This window comes from Lampetra fluviatilis, chromosome 2, assembly GCF_964198595.1.
Source record: "Lampetra fluviatilis chromosome 2, kcLamFluv1.1, whole genome shotgun sequence".
Lineage (NCBI taxonomy): Eukaryota > Metazoa > Chordata > Hyperoartia > Petromyzontiformes > Petromyzontidae > Lampetra > Lampetra fluviatilis.
The window spans coordinates 26,263,686-26,288,069 of record NC_136276.1 but is presented as its reverse complement, the minus strand read 5'-3'; the positions used below and the strand labels follow the sequence as shown (position 1 = coordinate 26,288,069).

Sequence of the window (24,384 nt, the reverse complement as noted above, 5' to 3'; positions counted from 1 at the left end):
GTGAATGCGCTCGCCATCGGCTTCACAAATTTGAGGGACCTTTTGCACTGTGCGTCGCGTGGCCCTGGACGGCTAAGTGATGTAACTCTTCGTAAGAACGTCTTGTTTCCGACTCGGAACACCAAATAAATTCTAGCCGTGAGTTCTGTACAATATCACGTGTGTTTCTTTCAAGAAACAATATGTAACTTGACGAGTCTATACGGTAAGGGATACTGCATCTTAATTCCCGAACTGAATAACAATGATTTAATACAGTACAAACTATGAGCACTTGTTGGATTCCGCTTATATCACCGTGCTGTGGATAGACTACCAACCCGCACTGACCAGTGTGGTGAAGTATGGACGAACAATCCCCATGACCAACATAGTTGGTCCTGCTGGACATCTGTGAAACCTACTAGACGTCTGTGGGAAAGAGCCTTGTAGCTCATCGCGTTCCTCCAGTCTAAATAAAGATTCTGATGCTAGATATGGCAAAGCCTTCAATCCAGAAGTAGATTGACAAAGGGCCGTGGATATATAAAAAAAAATACATTTATATTCATTTACTAACTATTCTGTGCACGGACAACAACAATTTACGGGAGGTGACCTCTGTTTTCAAACTCGCGATGCAGTAATGCATGGACCGTGCAGATCAGCAGGGGTCACAGTTTAGCATGGCTACTAGATGTTTTTTTATTAAGACAGGGATTTACATAAAGTCATTACGAGGCTCGACGTGGCTTAGCTTTTGCAAAGTTGTCAAGTCTAGGCTTGCCACCTCTGCGGTACAAAAACAGAGGACAACTGGGAATACGGAGGCAGTACCCCATGTAGCTATCAACAAAACGATCGGGACGACTATTGACGCTAGATTTCCCAGGAGGGCTACCTGAACAAGAAGCCAGGACGGGTGACAACCCGAGGTGAATGCAGGTGCGGGTCACAACGTATGCACGTACTGTACACTGAACTTCTTTCGCACCGCACGTAGCCAACCGTGCTAATCGGAGGTGCGGGTGAAGGACAACAGGCAAAACACAAAAATACATTCTAAAGAAGTTAGTTTTCATTCACACGCAGCAAAGTCATTTCCGTAATGCGCCATCAACTGAGATGCCCCTCAGTTGTATCGGAACTCTGGAATCGTAACTTAGGCCACGTTGCGTCGTGCTCGATATAGACACGGTGGTGGGGTGTGTGGGGGCTCCGTACATCTGTCTCAATGGAAGACGATACTCGCGCGAATGCAGAGATTTAGGTTGAAGTAAACGACAATGCGATTGACTGGCAGGCACAGTTTGAATTTTGTTGCCCCTTTCTTTTGCCCTGCTTTATCCGCTCCAGCTTGCTTGGAACGTGAGCTGAAATTATCAAACCAGTTACTTAGCAGCAGATCAAAACAGAGCGGTGCCAAAAAGGGGCTTTATCAGCGCAAACAAAGGCACGGAGATGCAAGCCACTTGCGCCTGGCCAGCCTCCCAGAAGGCAGCTGTGCTCTCGGTTTGCTCAAATCACTACTCAAATGTAATTATTTATTGTACTTCGAATATTTTTCTTTTTTTAAAGGTGTTTTAAGCACTTGGACATTTTTTTCAAAACCAAGATCCCACTTATACCAAAGGTGACTTGGAACAGACAGGCTTATGTTGTTCTTATTACTTTCTTTTTTACCCAACGTTACTCAACATGTGTGCCAGGGTGGTGAGATGTTAATAACCTCACCTGGTATACAGGACGTCTTACTACTATACTATTTTTTATTCTACCAGGTAAGGCCCACTGATCGATATAGCGCTTTGTCAGAAGCGACCTTGCCACAAATGATAGCTGAACTAAGTGGTTTATCAATGTAGAAATGTATATCAGCCAAATACTAAATGGATGTTTCTAAATGTGGAGGGAAAAAAACGGAGGACCCGGAGAGAAATCCACGCGACCACAGGGAGAAACATGTCAACTCGGAATATACAGGCATCAGGGTCGTGATCGAACGTACGACCTCCTGTATATCAGTCGAGGTAGTTAACATCTCACCACAGTGGCACCCGGTCTTGGGTTCGTAGATTCGATCCCGACCCTGCTGCTGTATATTTGGAGTTTGCATGTCTCTCTCCCCTTGGTCGTGTGGATTTTTGTCCGGGTCCTCCGGGTTTTCACTCCAAATTTTCTTGCAGTGGATTTCACACCTGATGATGATTGCATGTGTTGCAGTCGAAACGTTGTGATAATTTTTATTGTTTTTATATTTTTATTATTTTATTATTTCCCTGCTATTTGACTTTACCATAAGAACCAAGAATATAAGTTTAGTGTAGTTTAAATGTTCTACCTGTGTGGAGCCTAGTTTTCGGAGAAGGATTCATGGAAGGAGATATCACATAACTATTTCTGAGATCCCTCCTGGTGACGTCATTTATCCACACTCGGGGCTGCTTTACTTTCCGACAAACTCCGTTTTTTAATTCCGAGAGCTGGAATTGTGCCAAATTAAGTGAAAAGCTAAATTTAATGGCCTCACGTGACGACTCAGATGTACGCGTAATGGAGAAACGAAAAATATTGTTCATGATTCCATCAAGTACCCACTTTCTTGGTTTCAATTTGTATTCATAATGAAACAGAACCTAATTAAATGTCCTCTGTACACCACGTAAGAAATTATAATTCACCGCAATGAAGTATTGAGCGTGACCATGAAATGTCACACTTTAGTAATTATATTTTGAAGCTGGGTTCAACTTACTAAAACCCATAAAACAATTAACGGTACCAGCGGCACGCGCTTGAATGCGCCCAAGCAGAAACCTTAGAGTTATATCAATTATTTCATTGCCCTCTTGTGAATATTTAATACAGGTTGGCTTTCACCCATTAGTGAAAGAGACAATTACCCCAAATGCATCACGCATCGAGGACGGATGAAATTGAATGCAATCCAGACCCTGTGCTCGATACATCATGAGCAGAGCTAGTTTTTTATTGTTAAAATGTGGGAATATTACGCTACAGTATATAGTGCATCGCTGTTACAGTTGATTTAATAAATGAATTCATGAAATGGCTGTTACTGTATTAACGTAATTAAATGTGTACATCATATTTACGTATTGTAAATACAAATTATCCTCATGATTAGCGTCATGTACAACGGCAGGGTGGAGCGGCGGTTAGCGAACTGCCCTATGAGCCCAGCCACCTGAGTTTGATTCCAGGCCACAACTAACATCAGCGGCAAATTAGATCTAAACTGGGGCCTTCACCAACCCGCACTGACCGGCGTGACTACGTATCAATCAATCGACCTTTATATTACGTGCCAATATCGCCCTCAATAAAGTGGGCATCGGTGCACGTTAACAGCAGAACGGGAACGATAACGGGATGGGGCACAGAGCAACGGGAATGACTGAACAAAGTAAACTGCGACCGTGTGCATCGAATAGGATAAGAAAAGTAAGTAGTACATGAAAATAAATAGGTAAATAAAATTGTATGGGAAGGCAAGTCTGAGTACGTGAGTCTTTTACAGACCGCGGAATTCAGAGACACTCGGCGCTCATTGGATGTCCGGTGGCAGGCTGGCGGGGTGTTCCAGATTTTTGGGGCTGCGTTCGAGAAGGCTTCATCCCCCCAGCGTCTGGTGAAAAATCCTGGGGTGTGCAAGTCCAGGCTTGTGCCGTAGTGACCCCGCAAACTATCGCCGGATCTCAAAACTGAATACGAATTCAAAGGTCATAAAGCACATTTGTCTGAAGCGGTTACTTCCCCCCTCGTCGCTGCGACAGGCAGATTCAACCCGTTGCAGTCGGCGTACCGGATATTTCTCAGCACCCAGATGGCTCTACTAAAGATCACTAATGCATCCCAAATGTTGGTTGGCCTCCATCTCTCAGCCGCCTTCGACACCATCGACCATGAGATACTCGTTGGGCGGCTAAGGTCAAGGTTCAGTGAATACGGCACTTGGGTGGATCGAGTCATACCTACATGGTCGATCACAGTTCGTCAAGCTGGGTGACGAACAGTCAGCTCCTATGCCGTCCCTAGTTGGCATACCACATGGGCCCTTCCTATGTTCAACATATGTCTCTCCGATCGCCGATGTCATCTCATAGCATGACAATACGTTCCATCAATCTGCTGATGATACACAATTGTGCACCGCAGTGAAGTCAAAGTTAGATATTGGAGAGCCTCGGTAGATTGCACGTGAGCGGTGCACGTGTGGTTTGCACAAAACGAAATGCTGCTTAATCCCAAAAAAATCGGAGGTTCTGCTGGTTGGCACTCAGGCGAAAACTTTGTGGGAGGATCAGGTGTGGCGGTCGCAGTTGTCTACTCATCTAAAGAGATTCGGCACCAGACTCAACCAGAATCTCGTTTGATCACCACGTGCAAAATCTAGTCAGGTCTTGCAATCTTTATATCAGGGCTGTACGACACATTCGGCCACTATTGAGTTGTGACATAGCCAACACGGCAGCGTGTAGCATAGTATCGACAAGGCTCGAATATTACAACTCACTACTATACGGGACGTCTGGCAAAAACATTAACCAGCTATAGTGTCGTGACGGGTGCTGCAAGATCCGAGACCATGTCCGTCCAGTGCTCACTGAGCTGCATTGGTTTCCGGTAGTGGAACAAATACATTATAAGGTCGCAACCATTACACACAAAGTTTGTGCCACAAATGAGCCACAATATCTTGCTGATCTCGTAAAGGAGCGTAAACCACCATGCAAACTCCAGTCATTCTCACTGCAGCTTTTGGCTGGCAATCGAACAAAGACGGTCATCGCGTGGCGCTTTCAGTTGCACTTCTGCGGCCGTCTGTAACGCTCTTCCTTCTGATATTAGGAAGCCACTGGAGAAATGCACTTTTAAATCACACAGATTGAGAGCTTATTTATTTAGAACTGCTTTTTGTGTTTAGTTTGTTGTCCTTTTCCAACACCTCTGATTAGCATGGCTAGCTACGTACCGTGTGAAAGAAGCTCAACATACATACATTGCCGTTCCTGTGGAACGGAGTGTATATGTGCCTGAGGATTGGAGGGAGATGCGGTTTTGCAGGCACATAGTGGCCAAGCTATGCAGTGCTTTGTAGGTTAGGAAAACAGCAACCTTACATTGGATGTGGAAGCGGACCGGTAGCCAGTGCAAGCCACGGAGGGGAGGCGTAATGTGTTCAGATCGGCTAACCCGCCGGATCATCATATATATATATTTTTTTATCTAGATTTAAAATTAATTTCTTTAGAATTGAGTGTTGTCTTTAGTTTGTTTTCCTCCCCCCACACCTCCGATTAGCACGGTTGGTGATGGACGGTGCAAAACAAAAGTTCAACACACGTACGTAGACACATCTGGGCGGCTGCATTCTGCACGAACAGGAGTCGCTACACCGATCTACGTGGGGTTTCTCTGTCTGCGTAGAGGGTGTTCCCATCACCAAGGCGTGTTTAAGTACGATCACGCCGTCTCCGTGATCCACGTGGCATGGGAAGGCCCATGTGCAGCATTTTGGTCTGACCAACAACTGGCATTAATTGGTAATTCATGAATAACCTTTAAAAATGTGAATAAATTAAGGAAGTAATGGAAAAGTTACAAACATCTACTTTTATTTACCGCTCATCTGTAAATTTAGCGATCGTATTTGGGTCGATGGCGCCTGTCGTTTTGCAAGGACACATGACTCTCCAGCCCGGCGAGTTTATTTATCCCTAAGCGCTGACTTCCGGGATTAGCAACGAGTCTCTCGAAGTTGCTTAGCAGCGTGACTTCAGTCACTTGACCTGCACTCGAAGGTCTTAAATACACTAACCCATACACCCATGAGTTGGACAGAGCCTGGAATTATCACGGTGTGAGAGCACGACCGGTGATGTTGGACGAATGGTGGAGTGGCGGCCACAGGAGACGAAGCTGTCCGAGAGCGAGGACGTCCCACTGCGGAGACGGAGTGGTGAAATCCGCTCGTGTGTATGCGTGTACGTTGAACTTCTCTCGCACCGTACGTAGTCAACCGTGCTCATCGGAGGTGCGGGAGGAGAATCAACGAAACACAAAAAGTAGTACTAAAGAAATAAGCGTGAGTGGCGATGGAGTCTGGTACCACGTTACATTTGACACTTAACAGGCAATGTTTGTACGTTGAACTTCTTTCGCACTGACACCAACTTAAACACAAAAAGCAGTTCTAAAGAAATGAGTTTGCAATTCAGATTTAAAACTCCATAGCTACAGTGGCTTCATGATATCGGCAAGAAAGAGCGTTCCAGACGGCCGCAGAGGCACATCCAAGGGCATGTAATGCGGCGACCGTCGATGTGTGTAGCAGCCAGAATTTACTGATGGGAATTTGCATCGCAAGACTGAGAGAGATGATTACGGCCATAGGAAGTAGTTACAACAATGTTATAGAGGAGAATAGAGCCGTTAACAACGCATTACGTCTGTAAACACTGCCTTAGATAAAGTGAATCAATAGGTGCCTAGTGATGCTGTTCTTTATACCATTCCTATAGCTACCACGGTCATCGAATCTCTCGTGAATCAATGTTTTAGTTTAGCTTGTCGTTTAGTTGCTTGACCATCCACCGCACCTCCCATTAGCAGGTTTGGTTATGCACGGTGCAAAATAAATTATACGTGCTTACATACAAGCTATCATCCAACAGCAGATAGATCACGGCTCACGATGTTGATGATGATGATGATGAAGGGCTTAGCCATGGGCAGCGGCCTGAGAGTGTGTGAGTGCTAACAGCTGCTCAGAATGACGCACTGGTGGCCTCATGATCTGTATTTCCCCCAGCAAGGAAGAACGATCACCTGCTGTGTTGATGTACACGAGCTTACATGATGATAATAATAATAATAATACAATAATAATGCAAAGTAAGAAAAAGCTTGCACATGAGAAGAAGACCTGATGCAGGCAGTGGTGAGAAGGAAACTGGCACGATTTGAAAACACATGGAGGATGGACAATAACAGGAAAATTTAAAGCGTGTTGTTGTTGTTGTTGTTCGGATAAATGGAATGGACGGGAAAGAGAGGAAGACCTCACAGAGAGTGGCTTGACGATGACATGAAGAGATCGGTGCCAGACAGATGTGGCGCGACTTGAGCATATTGGCACAAGACAGAGAAAAGTGGAAAGAAATGACGGAACGTACAGCGGGCACCTATCTGCCGATGGATTGTGATGATGATTTATTATTATTATCATTTACAGCCTTGTTGTTCATCCACTGCTGGATGAAGGTCTTTCCATGCCATGTTAGTCATAAGGAATTGTTTGACCATACTTTACCACGCTGGTTGGCTACGTACGGTGAGAAAGAAGTTCAACATACATACATGCAAAGGGGAGCCCAGGGTCAGGTTAGTTGTCTTCACTCACCACTGATGTCGGCCAAATCAGGGAATCGAACTCGCGAGTGCCGATGTATAGGGATGATGTTGACAAGTTGACATAGACCTCTGCACAAGCGGAGACCCTGAACCAGTTCAGATATTCATGCTTGATATTGGCCGTGCGAGGAAATCAAAATCGGACTGCAGTCCACTCACTGGCATTAACTGTGTATCTGCAGTCCACTCACTACGCATTTACCTTGAATATGCTAAATTCCTCTTGATATGCACATTATTTTGTTAAGGCTCTCTTCTTCTTCCACCTACAACTCAGCTTATATATAAGCTCCTAGCTTGGCAGTGTCTCATTCTTCACCTGAAGACGGCTGCTTGCGTTGTAGCCGAAACGTCGTGAGAATTGTTTTATTATGTTTTATTTTTAGTATTTTATTACTTCCCTTCTACGTGACTTTACCGAAAGAACCAAGAAGATGAATCCCTGCAGTCACGAAAGCTTTAAATCGAAATTCCCCTCAACATTTAGAAAAATGGCTGCTATACATTTGGGGCTGTGCATAAATGACGTCACGCGATTTTGAACGATTTTTGACCCCCCATCCAGGCATCCACTCTACGCCTGTCCTTGTGGAAGAGGTACGTGGATGACACGTTTGTCATCTGGCCACATGGCCGACTGGCTCTAGATTAGCTCATGAAGCCATCCATCTATACAGGCACAAACACAATTTCAACCGAGATAAAGTTTATAGACTGGAAATCATTGGAAAGATGTCAGCAACCACTTTGGGTCATGACTTGACTTGTGTTTTCTTGTCAATCAACATCCACCGTCCGCAGTGTGGTGTGTGGAGCGGGGTGCAGTGATTTCTTGGCGGCCCTTTGCTGCATTGGTATTGCTGCTGCATTGGCATTGCTGCTGCATTGGCATTGCTGCTGCATTGGCATTGCTGCTGCATTGGAATTGCTGCTGCATTGGCATTGCTGCTGCATTGGCATTGCTGCTGCATTGGCATTGCTGCTGCATTGGCATTGCTGCTGCATTAGCATTGCTGCCCCGCCCATGCTGCTGGTACTGCTGATACACTTGGGCTACGCCAAACCTTTATAAACAGTTTGCCTTTAGAGGCTAACCCCTTTAATTTATGTTTTTTTAATCTACGTGACTTTACCGAAAGAACCAAAGAATATGAATTCCTGCAGTCACAGTTTAGTTTGGTAATGCAGTGCGCTAACCACTGAACCACCGCTCCACACATAAAACAAGTTAAAGACACATATTCCCCATAGTGACTTAAACATACTGCTGGGGAAGATGCTGTTATCGAGCACCTGTAAAGGCCAGCATGGCACACGAGGGGGTGGACGGTCAGTGCCACGCCGGGCCACTTTTGTCTCCCCAGTGGCGATGTTTGCACCATCACTCCAGCTACTCATTTTGAGGCTGAGTCGAGCTAGGGGAGGCCCATGACCAGTTTCCGTTCCTCCCTTAAAACCCATCTCTTCTCCCTAGCCCTCCCTCCTCCCAGCTAGGACCAGGCCTATCCCTACCCCTTTCACTACCCCTATCACTACCCCTATCACTATACCTACCCCTTTCACTACCCCTATCACTGCCCCTATCACTATCCCTACCCCTTTCACTACCCTATCACTATCCCTACCCCTTTCACTACCCTATCACTATCCCTACCCCTTTCACTACCCTATCACTATCCCTACCCCTTTCACTACCCTATCACTATCCCTACCCCTTTCACTACCCTATCACTACCCCTATGACTACCCCTATCACTTTCACTACCCCTATCACTATCCCTATCACTTTCACTACCCCTATCACTACCCCGATCACTTTCACTACCCCTATCACTACCCCTATCACTTTCACTACCCCTATCACTATCCCTATCACTTTCACTACCCCTATCACTACCCTGATCACTTTCACTACCCCTATCACTACCCCTATCACTTTCACTACCCCTATCACTACCCCTATCACTTTCACTACCCCTATCACTACCCCTATCACTTTCACTACCCCTATCACTATCCCTACTGCTATCCCTGCCCCTCAGCTAGCACCAGGCCTATCCCAACCCCTCCTTAACCACTCACACCTCTCCTCCTCCTGTCACCATGACTACACCGCCACTTACCATAACCCCCACTCTTTATTTCAACCGATATCATCTCACGTACTCGTTCAGAATTGTCGTGAAGTCCCTTTGTAACGAGGCGCTGCGCCGATCTAAACAAGTGTAAAATGAGTCAATCGTCACTGACGTTGCCCGTGAACGGGACTCAAACTCAGGGCAGAATCAGCATCTTTATTTGGACTGGAAGAAGAATCCGATGAGCTATGAAGCACTTTTTTAACAGATGTCCAGTAGGGGCGGTTCAGCAGGGTTGCCGGATTCAAAGCACAGTGCGCTCAGCAATGCACCACCGCTCCCCACACACAGAGCCGCATGCATGCCGTCCGCGCGCGTATATGTGTCTGTGTGCTTGTCCGTGTGTGAGTGCGTGCGCACGTGTGTGTGCGTGCGCGCATGTCCATGTGCGTGCGTGTGCGTGCGTGCGTGCGTGCGCGCATATCCATGTGCGTGCGTGCGTGTGCGTTTGTGTATGTGTGTTTGTGTGCATGCCCGTGTGTGTGCATGTCCATGTGCGTGCACGTGCGCTCGTGTGGTGTGCGTCGTCCGTGCGTGTGCATCTCCGTGTGCGTGCGTCCGTGCGTTTGCATCTCCGTGTGTGTGTGCGTGTGCATCTCCGTGTGTGTGCGTGCGTGTGTGTGTGTGCATCTCCGTGTGCGTGTGTGCGTGCGTGCGTGTGCATCTCCGTGTGTGTGCGTCCGTGCTCGCCTGCGCACGGCGCCGGTGCGGAGGTTGAGGCGCTCGGTGGCCAGGGCGAGGACGCGCTCCCAGTCGGCCATCACGCGCCGCGGGATGAGCAACCGCGCCGGAGGCACCACCAGGTCCCCATTGGTGAACAAGCTGCCAGGGGTGGAGTGACCAAAATCATTCACTCGCCAAAATCATTCACTCGCCAAAATCATTCACTCACTCGTGAACTCGCTCATCCAGTTATAACACGTAGTAGGGCTTTGGCGACCGATATTATCCAAAATAGAGGGGTTTTTGGGGTTAGATCGCGTAAACATAAATGTGTCGTTAAACACGCCACCACCCGACACAGCCAATTAGTAAGGTTTGCCACGTAAACAACAACATGCCGATTTGCTACTAGCACAGCACACCGGTGTGTTGGAGAGTAAACCCACAACATTTACAATTAATTTACACTCATTCACTCACCAAATTATTCACTCACTCGCTCACTCACCAAATCATTACCTCACTTATTCACTCACTCACTAAATCATTAATTCACTCATTAACTCACTCACCAATTAATTCACTCACCTGCTCATTCACTCACTCATTCACTCACCAAAGAATTCACTCCCTCACTAACTCACCAAATCATTCACTCACTCAATCACTCAGTCGCTTACTCACTCGTTCACCAAAGCGTTTACTCACTGACTAACCCACTCAATGATTCATGCACTAAAGCATTCGTTTGCTCAGTCACGGCCAAAAAGTCTACATCCGAAAATTACCCACGTAATTCTCCCAACACCACAAACAATAGCCTTTCAGCCAAGTGAAAGCCCATTGAGACGGGTCTGATTTGCATGGAAATGTACGGTTAATTATTAAAGCAATCAATTGTGTGCTTTTTTCCGTGCCTTCCCATTGCTAATCATTGCTAGATGGACACTGTATATTATTATTAAAATAGGCTCTGCCTGTGGTGGAGTGGTGGTACAAAGGTTAGTTTGGCAAAGTGTGGTCAAACGACCTCCACAGTCGACTCAACGTGGGAAGGCCTTCATTCAACAGTCAGAATTAGAATGCTTATTCGTACTGGAGGAATCGGATGAGCTCCAAAGCTCTTTTTCAAAGATGTACAGTTGGGGCTGGTCAGAACGTTACAACAACAATAAAAAACACGATAGGAGTACAAAGTACAGGAAAGGAAAAGAAATAACTTTTAACAAAAAATATACAAATTAAACTAACCTAATTTTTTTCTAATCTTACCAGGTGTAAAGGCCCACAGAGCTATTAGCTTTATCTTTTTTGCAGAAGTAACTTGGCTATTACAAATTGTTGCCTCAACGAAGTGGCTTATCATCATCACGTGGACAGAGAAAAGGCCTAAAGCAGTGGTTCTTCTCCTGAATGCAGAGGTTTGATGAAACAAAGTAGTTGCACTTACGTGCCCGTGCTAAAATTTGTGTTTTCGATCATTTACCTCCTTAAAAAGTCTGCCCATGTCCCGCACCCCCAAAAAGGGCATCACGCACCCCCAGCTAAAGAACCACTGGCCTAAAGCGACGACGACGACGATGCTTGTGGCCAGGCTACGGCCCGTCGCTCTTCGCGTACAGAAAGCACGCGGTGACGACCTCGCGGTTCGCGTGCTGACCCGATGTGGGCCAGTGCATTGTAGTGGGTGACCCCCCCTCCCCCCGGGTTAACCCGCTCGGTAATTATTGTCGGGCGGGAGATTAATGAAGCTGCGTCGTCGACTGCCTCTGAGCGTAGGCGGGGGAGACAAATCTCCGTGAGGTCGTCGCCGGCGGCAACGTTGCCAACATTGTGGACCCCCCCCCCGCACCCTGTTACGTCTCCCCTCGCCGCGGAGAAATTGGACGAGTTATGTCAGCGGGGTCTCGTCCGAGTCGAGACAACGAGATTTTAGGGGGGGGAGTTGCTCAATTGGACGAAGGTCCTCCTCGCACACTCTCTTCTGTTAAGCAATGTGCATATATCCTACGAGAGTTGGCCATCTGATGTCACCAATAAACTAATCGGGGTTTTAACTTTAATGCAGCTTATTCCCTTCTTCCTTGTCCAAGCCTTTTACGGAGGCCGCTGGGTTCATGGACTTTCGGCAGCAGCAGAAGATGTCCTCCACTGTCGGCGATTGTCGTCATCGTCGTCATCGTCGTCACGATGTCCCATCCGCTGCTGATGCTTCCGTGTCATTCCTCTCCATGCTGTTGCCTCCTTTCTCCACTCCGACACTCCTTGTCGGTCGCCCACCAACCTCTGTCACCTACCAGTCTTTTAGCCATTCACTCTGCTCGATTCCTGTTTGCCATTGCACCCCTCAATTAGGGCGCCGCGGTGGCGAGATGGTATGCAGGAGGCTCCTGCGTTCGATCCCAACCCTGACATTGTCTGTATATTTGGGGTTTGCAAGTTTTCTCCGGGTCCTGCTTCTTTTCCCTCCACATTTCCACACGATAAGCCACTTCTTTGGGCTATCATTTGTGGCCAGGTCGCTTCTGAGTAAGAACTATATAGCTCAGTGAGCCTTACTTGGTTAAACACAAATAGTAAGTGTAATTCTTTCTTTCTACTTCTGTGTTATCAGTTCCACCTTTCATGTTCTTGCTTATGTCTTCACTTCCTATTCCATCTCCCCTTGTGACTCCAAGTAAAATATTCGCGAGCATGTCAGTTCCATAACCTGGTCGCGTATATATTTTTTGGTGTACTTTCTTTAACACGGTTGGTTTTAATGTGTACGGCCGTCAAATGTTAACATTTTCCTCAAGCCAAGTCTGTCGCGTGCATTTGCTGCATCGTCAACTGTGTCCATTGACGCGGAAAAGAAGCTCCCAGCTCACTTGCAGGTCGGACGGTTAAATATTTTAGACCAAAAAAACATAAATAAATTGAGCTCTCATTTGCATTTTAAATAGCCTTGCTGTCTGTGCACTGAGCCCAATTAGCCAGGAGCTGAGTCATCACGGGGGGTGGGGAGGTAGGGTGGAGGTAGGGTGGAGGTAGGGGGGAGTTAGGGGGGGGGGGTCTTTCCGGCAATCAATTCCCCCCCTGGGGGAGCTGTTGCTGTGGAGTAGCAAGTCCTCCACGTTCACCCGGTGTGAACTCTGATATTCCACTTATCTACGATAACGGATTAATTGTGGTATTATTATTTGGTGATATTGCATTGGCAGCGGTGCACAAGCACGCGTGAGGAAAAAAAAACCTGCAGCCAAAATAAAATTAGTGATATTTCCCAAAAATATGGATAATGGCCATTCTTCATGCCACTTGGTTAGATGAAATGCCATTATCCCAAACGTCACCTGTGATATATTCCATGGGACATTTTTTTCGAGTATCAAAGTACACGCTGATATATTTGTTTCCCTCTAAAGTGAGCGTAATGATGATCATGTTGCCATTTACTGAATGGGCATTTAGTCGTTTGACTCCAAAGTTGTGTAACAGCGTACCTGCCAATATTGTTATTGCACCCACAATTGATCAATTTATGACTCACTTAGAGACATTATAGGTAGTGTTTGAATGACTCGAATTAACTGAACTACAAGGAGAGCATCCTCGACCACAGTTTACATTTTCAATTGCGTTCCCGTTCGTTGCTTGCGTCATCTATCCCGTATATTTATATTTAAACGTTGTATTTAGTCTGCAATCCCTCCCTCGCCGAGCAATCGTCTCAAATTCCCCTTTGTCCCGGCGCCTCGAGCTGTAATCCATGCGAGGCGCGGTCTAAACAACAATCGACGGTGGTGAAGACGAACCGATCTGAGCACCCTGCGCAGAAGATCGTCCCTCGAGTTTCAGGCTCCGGAAATCACAAATGTGTCTTTAGTTCGTGCCATTATAGTCAGCCGGCGGAGCGGGGGGGGGTCATTCGTGACACGTGTAAAGAGGTGCAGGAGCACGTGGTCATGTGGTGGCGCGTGGAGGCAGGGCGTGAGCCCCGTGACTCACAATATGAAGCAGGGCTCAGGAGCGCACTTCCTCCACCGGGCGGACACCACCACTCTGCTATGCAGCACCGGCTTGATCTGAGCGCAGCACAACAACGGCCAAACGTTACCGTCTTCATTCGGGTCGCTTGTCGAAAGCATTACCCAAAAAAAAAACTGAAAAAACTCTTTTTATTTTACTAAAAACTAACCGGAACTATTTTTGCAATTTTTATTTTAGCAGGTAAGGCCCACTGATCTATACAGCTCTTTGTTCAAAAGCCAGCTGGCCACATATGATAACTCAATAAAGTGGCTTATCATATGGAAATGTATAGCAGCCAAATACTCTAGCCGCGTGATGTTTATTCTAAATGTGAAAGGAGAAAAGCGGAAGATCCGGAGATAATTCCACACGACCACGGGGAGAACATGCAAGCTCAAAATATGCAGGCGTCATGGTGGGGATTGAACACGTGACATCCTGTATATATGGAGATGTAGTTAACATCTCGCCACCGTGGCGCCCCTACTAATGTGTCGGTATTCAGGGCAGTGCTCGAGCTCTGTGTTTTCGCTCCACGTGCCGGAAGCTTCTTCGATTCAGTTCCTGAAGAAGATCCCAGCACGTGGAGGGAAACTTCGGGCGTCATGCCCGAACAACGTGTGGCACCTCCTGAAAACACAACGCGTGCTGTGATTTAAAAAAAACTACAAAGCTCATGCCCCTTGTTGAGACCGGATAACCTCGTGGTGCCTTCAAACTATCTTTCAGCACGGTTCTTGCGTTGGAAGTTCGGGGAAAAAATTTTATTTGTGAATGTTTGGCTGTTGGGAGTTAATCTGGGTATGAGTAGAAAATCCGGTCGAATGAGAATGTAATGAAATCTTTATAGGAATATAACATCTGCTTATTATTAACTTCTTTAAAGTACTGAGTGTATACCTTGGGAACCTTATGTGAAATACAGCATTATCATCATCCACCATCATCTTGTGCCATCATCCACGATCACCGATCATGCATCACCCAATCGTCATCATTGACAAAATCGTAACAGATCATTGGTCGTGCTATACGTGCCGAGCAGGATGACAAATTGTCAGCCTGGATGCATCAAACATCGCGGATGATGATCCCAGCTGGTGGTGATGCAGCCTCCGGCATGGTGAAGTGTGTGGCTGCATGGAAACCGCATCTCTGAGTGTAATCATTTTGATTCTTTATGTTGCAGGTGAGCCATCCAGTCAAATAGATAGATATGAATATGTATGTTGAACTTCTTCGCACCGTACGTAGCCAATCTTGCTAATCATGAGGTGCGGGGGAAGGACAACAAACTAAACACAAAAAGGAGTTCAAAAGAAATGAGTGTTCAATCTAGATTTAAAAGAGCATATCCCCAATCATGAGTTAATATACATTACAGCACATATAGTGGTAAATTTCAGTTGGTTGTGTTACTACATTTCACGGGTTAAATTATCTAAAATATGCAGACAATAATGAGGCTTACTCTGGTGTCTAGTCTTGAGTTTACACACATGGATCCTTTGATGTTTATTTGCATATTGGCAGAGGAAGGAAATGACAAGATGTGTGATGTCAGGAAGTGAGGCAAGGTTACAACCCTGGAGATGCGTGTCTATTTCCAGGTACTGGTAGCAGTGACGGCATGTTCCTGTATGGAAACTGCATTTCTGAGTGTAAATGCTTCGTGTTCCTGAGTTTTAAGTAAAAAGCCACTCTTCGTTTGGAAAATGGAATCTTTGCCTCGTTCCTTTAACCCGCCATGCAACCGTTGAGTGACGAATGCAACACGTGGTGTAAATAAATCAGATTAATTATCACACTCTCAAGAGTGCAGCCCAGAGAGCAAACGCTTAACGTATGGAACATGATCAACACTCGCCCATGGTGAGTGCTACGAATCCGGCGACCCAAGTTCGATTCCCGCTCGTGGTCACCGAAACTAAACCGGTCCTGAGCCTCCCCCCTAGGTCGACTCGGCCTCAAATGACGACCTGTTGTGACGTACAAACATCGCCACCCCACTTGTGCGCCACATCGGCATTCAACAGGAGCCACTCGCTCACAGCACTTGCCCCAACAGTCTGTTATGCGTAAGGGTGAGTGGGGGAGGAGAGAGTTTTTCACTGATCTGGAGGATGATCGTGACTTAGACAAGCCATGTAAGATTGGGGATATTGCTGCTGCTGTTGGTTGCTTGCTTGTCTGTTTACACATTCTATAGGGGTGGCACGCCTGTCGATGGACACCCTCATTGCCCTGCACGTGCTGAAGGAGGAGGCTGTCACGTGGGTGTGTGGCTACGTGGGGCTGACGTTCACCCACAATATAACATTGACGTACATTTGCGTTTGTTTAACAATTAGAATTTATTGTCAATGTGCTGCTCTAGCAGCGTTAAAGTCCCGTGTAAAAAAGAAGCATTCGCTAAATAAACCACACACAAACACGATTTCCAGATTGAAAACGAATTTCTTTTGAACGGATTTTGACGCGTTTAGTTTGCGGTCCTTCCGCCCCCGGCCACCGCCACCTCCGATGAGCACGATTGGCTACGTACGGTGCGACAGAAGTTCAACATAAATACAGGGAACATTAAGCACGGTTGACACCTCCACTCGCAAGGGAGCAACACAACCTTCCAGCGAGTACAACGGTTAAACGTGACGACATCAGAACTAACGCCTCGATTTAACACCGTAAAAGGAGAATTTCTCCACAACTCTGGCTCTTGCCTGATAATGCCAGTTGTAATTACTGCGAAACGTCGTACTTGAATTGTGAATGTGGGTTTACTCTCCAACACACTGGTGAGCTATACTAGTGATGAATTGGCACATTTTTGTTTACGTGATAAACCTTACTAAATGGCTGTTTTGGGTGGTGGTGAGTTTATATATTTACGCATACCTGTCAACCCCTTATCGGTGCCTACCTTATTACAGACCAATTCAGACCTTATTGGTCACCCCGTGCCCTGATACATCTCAACGTTCATCCTACAACGTCCCATCACAAGGGAGAAATACAAATAAATAGACAAAAACGATTTTACTACGCAACTTTGTTATGTATTAATTCAATTGTACGACTTATCATGCTATTGTCTGTGATCTTGCATGCTGCTGCTTAACTTAATTTAAAAAATAGTCATCAACTTTTCTTATTTGGCCGCATGATTTTTTTGTTGTTGCTCATATTGGAACGGCTGAATGCCCTATTGACCTGAAAACGCAATTTGCCTGTTCAAAAATACGGGTAAACTTTATGGGTTGACAGCTCCGTGTACGCGACTTAACCCAAAATCACCTCTATTGTGGATGCTTTTGTCCCCTCCCCTCAACCACTTCCCCCCGTCCAGTCGAGGCCGCCACAGGGGGCGCTGCGATGCGGCCCTCGCCTGTTCCTGGCGTTGCCCCAACCTCCCTCCAACCATCGATCGACAAGCCCCTTGGGGCCGCAACGATGACGACCCATCCCGCCCTGTCCTGAGCCACCGTGTCGAGGATGAGTGGCAACGGAGCGGGGAAGTCTCTTGCGCGCGTGACGAGAGTGGAGTCACGGTCCCGTTGTCCCGTCCCAGCCCGTGTCATCACGGGCTAGTTTGGGTTTTTGTTGTTTCTGTGAGAACTTGCATATCCGACCGTCGCGTTTCCGCCCTCAACCAATCAAAGTGTCAATTTCTATCGACGTCCACGTATCCACCCTCTTTACATATCCGCCTATACCAGGTGTCGGCAACCGAAAAGGAGCATTTGTTTTCGAATTAGGTAAAAAAAGAATTAATGCATCAAAGGCCGCAATGCACATGGTGAATACGAGAGAGTGGTTCTTAAATCTTGACTTAAAGCTTTCGTGACCGCAGGAATTCATATTCTTTGGGTCTGTCGGTAAAGTCACGTAGATAGGTACAAATTAATAAAAAATTATAAATATTAAATAAACAAAAAACTACGACGTTTCGACGGGGGAAAGCTGCTGAATAGAGACTGTTCTACAGGTTTAAAATGGGTGTAGTCCTCGGGTCATAAACGAAGTGGGCGGGACTAGTGATGTTAATGTGAGAAATTAGCATGTTAATGTAGGATCGGAGAGCCGCCTCCAAGACGAGGGCACGGAGGTGGCCATGTTAATGTGAGTAATAGCATGTTATGTAAGATCGGAGAGCCGCCTCCGCGACGAGTGCATGGAGGTGGCTATGTTAATGTGAGAAATTAGCATGTTAATGTAAGATCGGAGAGTGGTCTCCACAACGAGGGCACGGAGGTGGCCATGTTAATGTGAGTAATTAGCATGTCAATGTAAGATCGGAGAGTGGTCTCCACGACGAGGGCATGGAGGTGGCCATGTTAATGTGAGAAATTAGCATGTCAATGTAAGATCGGAGAGCGGCCTCCACGACAAGTGTGCGGGTGGCTAGCCCCGCCCACTTTGTTTATGACCCTAGGACTACTACACCCTGTAAAACCGTCTGCATTCAGCAGCTTTTCCCTTATTTCCTCCTGATGACGATCGCCTGTGTTGTGATCGAAACGTCGTAGCTTTTATTTTATTTTATATTGATTATTTTTATTAATTTGCAACTATCTATGTGACTTTACCGAAAGACCCAAAGAATACGGAGGTCCTTCATAACTAACGTCACGAAGCGATCCTTGAGGAGCCGCATGTGGCTCCGAAGCTGACCCCTGACCTATACTGTACCTCAGTCCACAGCGAGTGGGATATGCGACGTTTAACACGATAACCTGGGGGTCACGCAGCTGTGTGTTGGCTTCATTAATTATTGTACGGCATCGTGTGTCATGCATCGCTGTGGAGAGCCCAGTTCAGCTGATGCACTTCGTGATCCGGCAGAGATTGGCGTTATTAACCCTTCCGGCGTTCCGATGACGACCGTGTATGTGTATGTCATCGGAACGGAACCGGAAGAAAAATTCAAATAAAATAACATAATCAGTGCCGAGGCTCCCGCAAGGCCTACGCGGGAGAGAGGGCGTGTGGCACAGTTTGGCGCCAGCTATCATAGAGTGCGGCGGTCGTGTCACTACAATTCTCTGCTGTGAGGAGCGATGCCATTAAAAACAACGGCGCTGCTACTGCACATCCCTAAATAAAATTAACGCTGTGCCACTTGCACATTCCGAGATTCAGAGGTGAGGGGTACACCCAAAACCCTGCAACTTGCAGACGTCTCGGAAGGGGGAAAGGGTTAAAAAGCCTGCATCGCTGAACACAAAGCCGTGCTCCCTGCAACAGAAGCGGCACTGGCTTCAGCATTGACCGGGTTATACACACAGCACGGCTCCAGTGGTTTCCTGGGCACACGCTACCAGACACGCAGGCAGCTGGCTCAGTAAACACACATTTTGGTTTCCATTCCGATGAAGGAGCATGCCTCGAGGCTACCGCGGTGTCACGTGCGGTCGCAGGTTCGATCTCCTGGCGCGGCACTTGAAACAATGGTCACGTTTCTCATGTATGTATGTAGAACTTATTTCGCACCGTATAGCGCCGGTGTTTTTAAAAGACATCGGTCACTCACTGCGGAGAACCGTAGCGACACGATAGCGCTTTATTGACATCTGGCGCCAGACTGTGCTACCACACGCCCTGCCGCATGGCCTTGTGGGAGCCTCGGTAGCGATAAAGATATTTCATTTTAGTTTTTATTCCGGATTGGAAGACAAATTAATGACGTACACGTATGTCAACGGAATGGGAAAGGGTTAATACAACTAGGTTATGCATTAATCTCCTCTTAACAGAACGGGTTAGTTATATATATTCCAATTATATCATAAAAGGGCTGAAGATTGGGTAGTTGGTACACAACTACAGTGGAGCACATGCTTCGAGCTAGAAAACTCTGCAAAGCTCAAGTTTGCATATTGTGGGTTTTTTTCATATTGTAAGACTGGCCCCCACCATGGGAATGTGGAATTTCCACCGCTGCTTCGATGTCACCAGCAGAAAGACAAGTACCGCCCCATTGCTGCCCTTTTGAGTCGGGAGACACTATCAATCATCGGATTTTCCTTTTACAAAGGGATGCTCACGGTGTCCATCCAGGTATCTCACTCGGCGTGTGAAGGTTTCATCGACCGAGTCGCATCCCTCTGCAGCTCGAGACTCGAGACTTGAGAAGGGCTCCAGGTGGTAACCAACATCAGCTGTGATTGTTGTCGGTTGATGTTGAAGATGACTCAAGATTTAAGGCGTATAAAACTTAATACGCATGAAGATTATGTTGCCTACATTTCAACCATGCAGTTCAGACAGCAAAGTCTAACTCGAGGTTAATTTCCATTGTGGACATCTTGTATCTGTGTTACACAATAGCCAAGCACACAATAAGCCTCCTTCCCATATCTGTCCCTCTATGTAAAAAAAAAAAGTTTATTTTACATATCACATCTGCCGTACGGCATTCTGGGAGTGCATAATTTCAGCACCATTGGCTTAAGGAACTCTGCAGATGTCTCGTCATCATCAGCAGTCAGCCTTGCTTGAACCAATGCTGGTGAACTGCCAGATATGTACATGTGTATGTTGAGCTGCTTTTGCAACGTACGTAGCCAACCGTGATAATTGGAGGTGTGGGGGGAAGGACAACAAACTAAACGCAAAAATCAGTTCTAAAGATGTGAGTTTTCAATCTAGATTAAAAAGCTGATATATATAGACAAGGAGATATGGGTCCGAGATATTGTTTTTGGATAGGAAGTCGAGGCTCAGTGATACACTGCATGATAACCATTAAAATTGTAGTCATCACTTTGGGGCAAAGTGATAACTACAAAAAATGCATTGTAAAGCTTTCCATTTCCAAATATTGATTCTGTTGTTTGGGTAGAATGCCGTATTGCAGCTTCAGTGCCGGTGAAAATACGGCGTTACCAAGGACACAATTGATTTCTGCACGTGCGTGTTCTGGGTACTCCTGTTCGGAATGGAGGCTTCGAAAAATCCATGAGTAGCGCAAGGAATAGTGAAAGGGGTCTTTCATCTTACCGAGTATGAGGTCGTAATTTTTAACCCTACCGCACAATACATGTCAGTAACTCTGCACGTGTGGATGCTATCCGTAAGAAGCAAGCTAACTAAAGTAAGCAGTCAAAATTTGCATGAGATCAAACTTGTTTTTCATCATTTGTCAAAATTCTATGATCTGTCTGGGCCAATGAATCTAACCCAATGGATGTATGTTGAACTTCTTTCACACCGTATGTAGCCAACTGCGCTAATCAGAGGCACAAACCACCCTAACCCTAACCACGGATCGCCCTAGAGTTTGTCGACATGTTGCGCGATGGATAGTACGTAGACCCATTAGCGAGTGTGACGCACAACGCAATTGACAGTTTAGATTTGTAGTGTCCAAATGCAACCGCATCTCAAGTCACTGAAAGAGAGAACAGAAACGTGAAGCCGTTCTGTTGCGGCTCTATTTTAGGGACAAAACACACTTTGAGGAATAAAAAAAATTGTAATAAACTCCACAATACGATTAAAATAAAAACGGATGGCATTTCCCACTTTCATTTGAAATATCATGCAGATAAGTCAGGACTCTTCGTGTATTCTAACACTTATTCGATATTCGAAGCTCAAATCTTTGACGTTGTAGGCCAGAGTCATTTGCTGTGGTTCCTTATATATTACTTTGTTGATTATTGATCATGAGCTGGAACCAAACTAGCCGGCATTGCAGCTAGTCAGGATTTTGTGGTTCCATCAGAAGGCCACAGCAGACACTGGTGTTACGTGGGAAGAGCTGGGAGTCGGTAACGTCTCAAAGCCATGATAAGTGACAGTGGCGAGATGTTAACTACCTCGCCTGGTATGCAGTAGGTTGTTGGTTCTCTCCGTGGTCGCGTGGATTTTTCTCCGGATCCTCCAGTTTTTCCCTCCACATGTAGAATCAACTTGCGTGTAAAGTATTTGGCTGCTTTAGATTTACACGTGATGATAAGCCACTTCACTGAGCTGTCATTTGTGGTCATGTCGCTTCTGAAAATGAGCTGTCTAGCTCAGTGGGCCTCAACTAGTGAAATAAAACGTTAATTATTTATTAACGTCGAGGCAATGGGTTTCCCGATGTGCCAGTGACACGCACGGGACTGAGATCTATACTAAAGGTGCACCGCACTCGGTTTTCAGTTTTAACCGACGACAGGCAACTCTTGGCGGAGACCAATTGCCTGAGTACCTCCGATTAGCACAGTTGGCTAAAGAATTTCATCATACAAAAAACAAAGATGCCCCGTATAGCCATAACAGACTGTTGGAGCAAGTGCTGTTAGCGAGTAGCACCCTACGAAGGCCGGCAACGGCACACGACGGGATGAGTGGCCAGCACCACGCCCGACCGCCTTTGTCTCCCCAGTGACGATATTTTTTCACACCGCACCAGATACTCATTTGCGGCTGAGTCGACCTAGGGGAGGCCCATGACCAGTTCAGATAATCGTCACTGGTGTTGGCCGTGAGCTGGAATCGAACAAGGGTCGCAAGGTTCGTAGCGCAGCGCGCTAACCACTACACTACCGCCCCCCCTCCCCAATACATACATGTGCACACATCGTTGAGTAGCTCTGATCGAGGTGCAAAGAGATAGACGCTTAAATTGGTGGACAAACGTGGATACGGGCTTTGGATTAATCTCCCTCTTCTTTCGCGTGTGCACCAACACGCGTAGAGATGGCCCACTCCTCTCTGCTCGAGTTTGGGTCACATACAAAATAAAGCTGCCCGCACAAGGCGTGAAGAAGCGGCCACGTGATCCGTGTGGTCCCCGTGGGGCCCCCGTGGGAGGGTGGGGGGCTCTAGGAATGTGTGGCTTTGGTTTACTTTGCAACAACAAAAAACATATTTTAAAGATTCTCACTAAGAAACTTATTTGGAGTTGCGTCCTTTTAGCTGTTGTCTTTTTTATCTTTACAAAATGTAAAAAAATAGTTCACAATCAGAATATTTATTTTTACTGGATCAATCTAATGAGCTATCAAGCTCTTTTTCACAGACGTCCAGCTTCAAAGTAGCATCGCAGTGAAGACATAATGCTCTGATTCATGCTTTACTCCATAAGTTGCCATTAAAGCTCGCAGTTTTTATGAAACAACACAAAAATCTACTTAATTTTAGACCCAGCAAACACATTTTTCTCGCGTAGTAACAACAGGGCAGGGAAAATTTCCAAAATACTCCAAACCTTAAATGTCACCTTCCTTATGACCGTCAGATAACGTCCGGCGTGCGTGCGCTGGAGGCAACACATGTATGCATTTATATTATTTCAATGCTTTTGTTAAAGTCTATTGTTTATTATTATGATTATTATTGCGATTATTATTTTAAGGCGACTTGAAAAAGAATGAAAAGGCTGGACCGCCACATGCCCATGCAACGACGCCTCGATTTCAACAAAACCGGGCGCGCGTGTGTACACAGAGCGGGAGCGCCAAGCCACTCGGGGTGGAGTGGCCAGGTGGACAGAGCGAGCGCCTGAGTGGGAAGCGCCTTGTTTGTGAGCACCAGGCTGGAGAGGAGGGCGCGTGGTGGGGGGGGAGGGCGGGGGGGGGGCGCATTGGGGGGAGGAGGGCGGGGAGGGAGAGGGCAGGAGGGAGAATGGGGGGGAGGGGGGAGGGGGGCTGTAGAGGAGGGCGCATGGCGGGGGAGGAAGGCGGGGGGAGGGCGCATTGGGGGAGAGGAGTGTGGGGAGGGAGGGGGGAAGGAGGGAGCATGGGGGGAGGGGGGCTGTGGAGGAGGGCGCATGGCGGGGAGGGAGGGGGGAAAGGGGGAGGAGGGCAGGAGGAGGGCGCATGGGGGTGAAGAGGGCGGGGTGAGGGCTCATGGGAGGGGGAGCAGGGCGGGGAGGGAAGGGGGAAGGGCGCATAGGGGAGGAGGGCGGGGGGAGACGGAGGGGTCATGGAGAGCGGGGAGCAGGAGGACGGGGGGTGGGGGTGCTTAGGGGAGGATAGCGGGGGGCGGGTGGTGGAGGAGGGTGGGGGGAGGGCGAGCGGGGGGGCATCGCACCACCCAAAGCTACCCCAGCGCGATGACCAAGCACGGAGGGGCGGGGGTGGAGGGCACCCCCACCTCACCTTGCCCTGCCCCCCTGCCAAGACAGAATACAAACAGAGCCACCAGCCACGGCTGCACGATG

The 24,384-nt window shown here is 47.1% G+C and overlaps 1 protein-coding gene across 4 annotated transcripts in view; it reads right to left on the bottom strand.

Annotated features, from left to right (window-relative positions):
• The window catches only part of LOC144944647 (doublecortin domain-containing protein 2-like), a 56,781-nt gene that overhangs the window by 16,585 nt on the left and 15,812 nt on the right, over window positions 1-24,384 (bottom strand). For all 4 annotated transcript variants that reach the window (XM_078873012.1, XM_078873007.1, XM_078873026.1 and 1 more), the window contains exons 3-4: window positions 14,208-14,284; window positions 10,245-10,376 (exon numbers count right to left, since the gene is read on the bottom strand). In XM_078873012.1, the coding sequence (XP_078729138.1) occupies window positions 10,245-10,376; window positions 14,208-14,284 (209 nt within the window). The remainder of the gene's footprint in view (window positions 1-10,244; window positions 10,377-14,207; window positions 14,285-24,384) is intronic.